The sequence below is a fragment of the Apaloderma vittatum genome, unplaced genomic scaffold, assembly GCF_000703405.1.
Source record: "Apaloderma vittatum isolate BGI_N311 unplaced genomic scaffold, ASM70340v1 scaffold18113, whole genome shotgun sequence".
Classification (NCBI taxonomy): domain Eukaryota; kingdom Metazoa; phylum Chordata; class Aves; order Trogoniformes; family Trogonidae; genus Apaloderma; species Apaloderma vittatum.
In genome coordinates this window covers 17,423-25,935 of record NW_009707682.1, presented here as the reverse complement: position 1 = coordinate 25,935, position 8,513 = coordinate 17,423, and the positions used below count along the sequence as shown (strand labels likewise).

General features: G+C 45.2%; 1 protein-coding gene across 1 annotated transcript in view; it reads right to left on the bottom strand.

The window, feature by feature from the left end:
• Window positions 1–1,476: 1,476 nt before the first annotated feature.
• Window positions 1,477–8,513, bottom strand: part of LOC104271585 — an 18,691-nt gene continuing 11,654 nt past the window's right edge. Inside the window, exons 5-8 of the mRNA XM_009866297.1 lie at window positions 3,313–3,430; window positions 3,197–3,226; window positions 2,535–2,663; window positions 1,477–1,677 (exon numbers count right to left, since the gene is read on the bottom strand). Coding sequence (XP_009864599.1) covers window positions 1,477–1,677; window positions 2,535–2,663; window positions 3,197–3,226; window positions 3,313–3,430 — 478 coding nt within the window. The remainder of the gene's footprint in view (window positions 1,678–2,534; window positions 2,664–3,196; window positions 3,227–3,312; window positions 3,431–8,513) is intronic.

The following is an 8,513-nucleotide window of genomic DNA, read 5'->3' as shown; positions in this document are numbered from 1 at the left end:
GGAAAATGATGCAAAGCCCCTGGTTTGTGTGTGGATGGATTAAATCTGAGTTTACATGTGTGATAAATCCTACTCTCATGACAAGTCATTTCCATGATTGTTAGTGACTTCAGCACAAGTCCTTGTCCAAAAATTCCCCGGCGTTGGGTGGTCTGGGAGTACTGAAGAGGTGCAACATGTTCAGTGGCAGTGAAGGTCTAAGCACCAAGATGAGATTTATCTTGGAAACAGGTCTCTGTGGTATTTCTGAGTTAGAAAACCCTTTCGTGACCTGTTTTATCACACTTGTTTTAAACTCCTGTCTCAGCCTTTTGCTGAGCTTAGACCTACAGATTTTTAACTGATACCAGCTACGTTCGTTGTGGTACACACCAGTTGTCTTTTGGCTTGGTTTTATGGCAAACCCTGTTCCTAGCTGTACTTAGAGAAGTCAGCAGGCTGAGTTCCCCCATCTTCTCCAAGTCTTGAGGCCAAACCCCTTGAAATCTGTGATGCCTGTTCATCCCATGGAAACAGGCATCAGAAAACCCTTGGGAGATCCATCACCCACAACCTCTTACATCTGGTGTCTCGATACTGTTATTGCAGACTGGGAGTACTGGTATTGCTGTGGCCAGAATTGCTCTTAACAACTACTTTGTGATAGTCCACGTTTTTTAAAAACTTCTTTCTTGTGTCTCTGCCTAAGACCCGAGTGCTTTGCAAAGATATCAATATATATTGGAAAAAACAGCACGTGGTACCCGTTTTGTTCTGATTTACACAGAGCTATGCGAGGTCTCGTGCAAGGAACATTATGCTTTGTAGATTTTTTTAAAGCACGTGGTTCAGCACCAGTTTGCATCTGGTCATACGTTATATAAATGCTGAAAACAAAAAAAATCTGAAAAATTCAAAGCAAAAGCCAGGCAGCACACTGGAAGGAGATGCTGGGACCAAAGCAGCACACACGCAAAACCTCAGGATTTATTTGGTTGGGTTCATGTTAAAACTTGTTGTAAACAAGTAGAAATTAAAAGCGAAATTGTAGTGCTGGAGGGGGCTAGAGCCGATGGTGTGAGCGGTGGGTGTCAGGTGTGTTCCCTCCCTGGGGTTGTGCTGGAACCCATAAATCCCCGCTGAACATCCCAACCCTCAAGCCAGGCGGCAGCACGACCTGCCAGAACCCTTTCCCGGCCCCTAAATGTTCGAACGGTCTCACGGCCTGTGGGTCAAGGTTGGTTTTTCTGTCCCTTTTTGCAAAACCTCCATAAACTTCAAGCCCTACTACATGTGTCTGGTGACGTAACGACATCTCACACTCGATATTCACGGGGTATAAATGACGACACTTGGCCATGCTTGTTATCCAAGGTTTTAATTGCTGCATAAAATTCTAATTCATCTACTTGCATTAACACTTAGCAAAAATGCTGACTGATAAAAGCCATTTCTTCTCCTCTTGCTCCCCACCCTCCTCACTGCCTGGGCTCTTCCCTATAACAAGCCTTTGTGGTATTTCCATGAGTCAAGACAGCTGCATTTGTCATCCAGGTACAAATAAAGATCGTTTCTCATGATGTTGCTGCAGTTCTGCTTCTGGTTGACCCATTTCAGGAATTCTTCCAGGCTCTCTTTAAATCGTGAGAAATCTGTTTCTGCCTTATCTGAGCATCTTTCGTCTTTGGGTGATGATTTCTAAGGGCAAAGAGAAGATACCGATGAATGACTTACAGAGAAATTCCACCCAAATTCTGCATGTTCTCCGTGGCTTCCTCAGCTCACTGAGCTGGAGGACAAAGCCCCTCACCTGTGACAACCCACTTTACACAATTTTTAGAAAATCATTCATCAAATAAGACCTTGCTCTTTGTCTTTGACTTTCACAGTAACACAGATCTTTTGGGGGTTGTTTTTTGGGGACGGGGAAGTCATCTCCCAAACTGGAAGAAGAGAAGCCAGGTCAAAACATTTCTGTCAGAATGTTCTGTCTCTGTAGTATTTCCAATATGTGTCTTTTAAGCTCTTAATTGCCCTGTTCTTCCTGAAGGACAAGCTGGACAGGTCATTATTAATTGTACCTAATAAACAATCTTCATTGCTGCAGGTCTAAGTGAAATATATTAATACAGAGAGTATAAGAATTAATTTGTTCACGAAAGGCAAACCTCACTATCCTTCCTTGAGGCTGCAGCTGGCTGAAAATTAAAAAGGAAAAACATTTTCTTTGCTAACGAATCGCAAAACTTTGAAGTAGAATTTACCAAAAAGTGGACAAGAAGTGACAGGGGAAGTCTTACTGAACAACTTCCACTGATGTTTCTTTAATTACTACCTTCAGGGGAATTAACTTGAGGGATGTGTTCTCAGCGTATCTATAGATTCATTTAAAGATTCCTGCCTTCTCCCCCATCCCATGCAAAACCAGAAGCAAAGGTGTTGGTGCAGCTCAGGAGCTGCAGCAGATCAAAATCCCCTGGTGTAAAAAACCTCAGCAAACAGCTAACCATGAGAAAATATCAGAAACTCAAGTCAAATCAATAGTACGAGCATACCTTCAAAATGGAACACTTTTCTTCTAGCTTTCTCATACATTTTTCAACTATCTTCATACACGGGTGTTGGGGGATCTTCTTTAGTTCTTTAATGAATTTTTCGGTGTTATAATGTGCACAACTTTTGCTCTAGGAGAGAAAGTCAATAGTGTTCTGGTTTTCAAGCAGCAAGCTTTTCTTTCTTAAAAGAACTGTTGATAAATCATATTGAATATGCCAGCAGTTATTTTTCTGTGGAAAGCTTAACATCCGCTGTCTGATTTCCTTCTTATACCTTTATTTAAGAAGTCATGTTATAAGGACACCTTCATAACTACTGTGACTGGAACTTTGCAGCAAAAATAGTCCCATCTCTGTCAATGGTGAATGTGACAACACTGGTAATTTGATTTAATTCCATCTAAATTGCAGAGTGAATTTTTCTGGGGGGTGTGCCTTTGCCTTGGAAGGAGGACACTTACATGGAGCTGCTTTAAAGTTTGGGGTTTTTTATATTGCCTTCTATTTGGAGACCAGACCAATCATCAGTTACCCCAGCCCCTGTTCTGCACCTTTTGTTCTGTCTTTGCACATCCCCAGAGCTGCTGTACCTGGGGTTACACTTCAAGTTTCCTTTGGAGACTCTGATAATAATAATAGAATCAGAAGCAACAGCTTCTTACCTTTATATGAAGTGGTTTGGAGAACTCCTCCTGAAAATGATAGAAATCCGTTAGTTACAAAGTGGAAATCATCTCAAAAAGCGAATCTAGGGCAGAGGAAGTGGAGAATTACTTACATTGATGGGGTCTTTTTCAGCTTCAAGCAAGCAAAGCATTTCATCGATTATTGATTTAGTCTTGTTCTGCAGATGTGGAGTTTCCTTCAGAGGAAGAAAGTAACTGAACGCCTCAGAGCTAAATAGTACCAAGAACAAGTGAAGATACATGTTGAAAGTGTCTATTTGTGAGCCCAAACCTTTTTTTCTGAACTAGGCTTTGAGTTCAAGCTCGTCTCTCTTGACAGATACTAAGCCCACTTATATAGAGAAGCTGAGCTAGTGCAAGATGTGATCGCTATCTTATCACATTCAGAAGTCAGTAAAATAGGAAAAAGAAAACAGCTTGAGCAGTCGAATTAGCAGCATATCTGATCTGAGACACATTTATATTTAATGTTCTGGTAAACTTCCTAAAGCCTCTCGCTCCAGAGCACCACCTCGATGCAAAGCGAGAGAGCAACGTGCAAGGACACTAATGATGTATAAGAGACCGTGAAAGAAGGACCTACTGATACCGGAGGAAATTGTTCTAGACACGGCCACGGAGTTGGTAGTTACCCCTCAGATGTGGCTGCATCCTATATCGCTGCAAATCATTGCAGCTTAAAGATGTCAGCACCTCTGGAGCAGATATCAGCCCAAGTCAGGACCTAATCCACCACCTACATCTCTGCATGACTTGGGCAGGCGTGTGGGAGCAGAGGGCTGCACAGACAGGCGTAGCAGCCTTGCAAAACTGACTGCTCTCCTCTGGCAAAAAACTTCTCTTTGGCCTGAAAAGAAAACAAGAAGTTTGATTGCTTGTTGTAATTAGCAAGTGTGAGGGCTGGATCTTACCCTGACGTAATTAATTTTTATGGCAGCACTGCGCGAATCTTCAATCTCAGCTGACAACTGCAGCTTCTTGTTCTTGGGGTGAATGTTTGTTGCTTCGTGAATGACACTCGGGCTCTCATGTAGCCCTTCACCAAGGTAGTCGGATGCTTTGTGTTTCGTGTGTGTGCGAACAAGGGAGCCAGTGGGGAGAAGGGCTGGAAGGACCGTGGAGCGTTGTGCAGCAGCTCACTGTGGGTGTGTTGGACCAGATGACCTTTAAAGGTCCCTTTGAACCCCAAAGCATTCTATGATTCTATTTTCTCCTGTGTAAACTTCAGTATCTCTTGGTAACACCAGGGTGTCTGTCCTGCTCCTCACGAGTCCATCTCCTTAACCTTCTCCCACTCCTGTCCAGACCATTTCCCCCAGGGGAAGCTGCTGACAGGAGGTTCAACCACCACCTTTTTCTGCATGTGGATTTAATGACCCCATCCACTATGTGGGCTGTACATTCATCTAAGCCGTTAGACAAATACTGACACCTACTAAAGCCATTTGGTGAACGATTTTCACACCAGATACCCATTCAGAACGACATTGCTCCTTTTAACACTCACCCACCTGGAAAACATACCCTGGCTTAATGTCATGTGCGTTTAAAACTGCTGGAGAGAAGTAGCAAGATATTATCAGGAGGCAGAAGCTTCAAGAGTGCACAGGATGCTCCTGCAAGCGATGCTGCAGGGGCCGGATGCAGGTACCGAGTCCTCGCCCCTGCCCTGACTCCTCCTGCTCACAACCAGCATCTTCAGAGGAGATTTGGGCTTGACAGGGCTGCAGCCACGCTCTCTCGCTTTTAATTCTTTTCTGTAAAGAGAAGCAAGAATCTGCTGTACTTTACAAAACCCTTTTGGTAACAAAAAGGTGTTTTCTAACAAAGATATTACAAGCAGGACTGCTCATGTTTGTAACCAGCTGAGAGTTTCCAAGGGTGTTGGCAGAGGGAGCTTTGAGAAGCTGGGATAAGCAAGATTTCACACGAAATCCCCCAACGTAGTGAAAAATCGGGAATATTGAAGACCACCAGTCTCTTCAAAAAAGGGCTGCCTTTATCAGTTGGTCTAATGAGGGGGGCTGCAGGTGAACTCGAGGCACGCGAACCCTTTTTTCCGATTTGTTCCGAAAACAGCTGGTCTGAAATCTTCCTTCACCTCTCTGTGACACTTCTGGGTTCTTTGGAGTAATACTGAGAAAAGCTGATTAAAAGCAGGCGTGAGCGATGGGCTGCCAGCCCTGCTTCTCCTCCGTCTGCGCTGCGCTGGTGGGACGTGCGGCAGGCAAGGGCTGCCACCTACAGAACAGCCACTGCTAGCTGCAGATGGATCTCGTGGCTTCTCATTTTTAGGGAGAGGAAGCCCTTGCCAAAGCACAGCACATCCCAGGCGCCTGCGGGATTTGGCGAGGGGTGAGCCTCCCGCTCCGATTTACCCCAGCCCGAGAGCCTGGGGGAGATGAGCTGGTTTATACTGATAGCAATTTCATTTGTATTTGCATTTTAATTGTTAGGTGTTGTCGGGAGTAGGTGTATCCACTGCTCCCCAGGCTCCCAGCTGTGATGAGGGTGGGTCCAGCCTGCTCTGTGGGAACTGTTTCCCAGCCTTCCCCACCACGAGCATCCCCCCATAGTCCTGACCCACTTCTCTTTCTCCCTCTCGGAAGATTTGCGCTAACAGATGTAAAACTTGCTTTTGTCATCTTTTCGCCTCACATCCCTCAGGATCGTGGCCCCTTCCCCAGCAGCGTTCCCCTCCTTGGAAGGTTGTCACCGCTCCTCTGTTTTGTACCCGTACTGGGTGTGTGTTGGATGTGATCCAGCTCTCCAAGGAGATTTCATCTTTCAAGCTGGAGGCCAATAACTACTCTGTAAAACCAGCTTTTCAGCAGGCTGCATGCCAGTCCTGGGAAGATGGGACTAGAACATCCCCTCAGGTATCTCACCAGGCTTGTCCTAACAGGCACCGTCCCAAAGCACAGCTGTACCCGATGTCACCCTCTCCTGCCATCTCATCACCTCCCAGGGTTGAGCTGCTTTGACCCCAGGCCACTAAAGATGCTGAGCCTCCTTTTCTATGCACTCTCTGTTTTTCTAGGTATCAGTTAATGCTTTATTCTTGACTGTTTTGGGGAGGCAGGGTGACGATGACTGAACCTACTGCTGGGTTTTCCCCCTGTTTGCACGATGTCTGTGTCTGCCTTCCCCCGCCCTCAAGAAACTCCTCTTCGGGTGTTATTAAAAATATTAGCTAATTCTCCAAACACGTTAGTTGCCTTATATAAGCCCTGAAGATTCCAGCATGGATTTCCCTGCCTCTTCAACCTGACCTTCCCCGTGGGCAGTGCAGTGTTCAGGGGATCCCAGGGGAAGACCACGGCTTGCACAAGCACCACGCTCTGCTAAATCCTCCATGAATCATGGTATTAGGGGAAAATTTTTTCTGGGTGCTCAGTGATGCCTTGAAAAAGTAGATAAAGATGATGGGCCAGGCTAGGATTGCTTGCTGATGGTGAAATTCCCATGGGAGAATCCCCTTGGAGGGGAAGGTGTGTGCCCAACAACCCTGATGGTCCATGGGACAAAGCTGCGGGTAAGCCCTGAACTCTGCCCCCAGATCGGATTTTTGTGGCTGTTTGCTAAATGTTTATTTTCTTCTGTATGGGTGAATCTTTCCAAAATCCAAATATTCCCACCGAGTGGGAAAAGGGAGATGCTGCAGTGAGACATTCGCCATGAAGTGAGAGCAAAGAAAGAAAACCCTGCCTCGTTGTTTAAGTGATGCTTTTACCCAAATTTGGAAACACAAGTGGTCTTAGGTGCTTCTGGTGATGCTCTACACAGAGGTATCCATCACCTACGGGGTACAGATTCTTCGTTCTTTACTATAAGGGTGGTAAAACACTGGAACGGGTTGTCCAGAGAGATGATGGAGGCCCCATCCCTGGAGACATTCAAGGCCAGGCTGGATGGGGCTCTGAGCAACCTGATCTGGTTACATATGTCCCTGGTCACTGCAGGGGGTGGGACTAGGTGACCTTTAAAGGTCCCTTCCAGCCCAACACATTCTGTGATTCTATGACTGTACAACTCTACAATTCTGTATAATCAATGTATATATATCTGAAAACTGGTAGAAGACGCCAGTTTGATCTATCTTTTTTAGGGTAGAATATTCCTTAAATAACCATAAACCTTCATGAAATAGAACAAAAAAAACCTCCAAATAGTTACACCTTTGTTCAAGAGATTTATTTTGCATAGATTCTGTTAGAGTTTGGTTACATTTCGTAGAGTTCTGCTTACAAATTCCCCAAATGTTTAACTGTAAAAGTCACCGCCGGTCGTGTTCGGTGGTTGCTCAGGGGACCCAAGGCTGGTGCCCACCTGGCTGTGCCATCAGCTGCGTCCCAGTCCCAGGGCTGCTCCTGGGGCTGGGAGGGGGGTGAAGGCACTGGATAGTACCGATAGTCCCTGTCCCCAACCCAGGGGTGGCTCTGCCCCGGCTTTGAGAGCCCTCAGGTGATGCAGAGCTGAGTTCCTGGGGCTGGGGCTTGGGCTGGTGAGCTAGAGAAATAGTGTGACTGCAAACCCCAGGCTGGGTCTTCAGGGATCCTCCTCCCATGCCGTTAAAGAGTAGTAATAAATTATTGCATTTCTTCATTGTAAAAATAAATAACTTGAAGTTTCCACAAATAAATAGAATAAATAAATATTAATAGATATATGAATAAATAACAGCTCGTTGTAGTTAGAGTATGCAAATGAGGATATCCAAAGCTCTAGCCTCCTGGCAGGCTGGACCAGAAGTGCTTCAAACTTCTTTGAAGACTACGCTGTTTTTGGTGGAAGGGCATAGTGATTCAGGAACCTTAAAAAATATTCCAAATTTGTGAAAAAATCATCCTCCTCCTCTGGCTCCCAGTCCTGTTTTTTGGGGGAAGACAGAAAACAGTTAAAAGGACAGAATCTGGACACATGAGTTACAGTCAGGCAGTTGTTCTCAGAGCGATCAGGACAATCACCACGGTGTCCTTTATGATCATCTAGAGAACATGAAACAGCGAGCAGAAAATCCAACCCAAGCATACCGTCCGCCTGAAGTGTAATGTTTCATCAGCCTTGATTTTCTTCAGATACTTGGCTATTCGTCTCTCCTCCAAGCTCGCTTTTTTGCATTCTAAGGCTTTAATAAATTCTTCCAGATAGGTGGTTACATCCCCTTTTGCCTCCATCACGTAGTTCTGGAATAACAAACTTCAGTCATCTCTGCTTTTTTTGTACTGTGTTGCTGGCACAGGTGGTAACACGTTAATGCAATTAAAATTTTACAGTAACTCTGGACACCTTA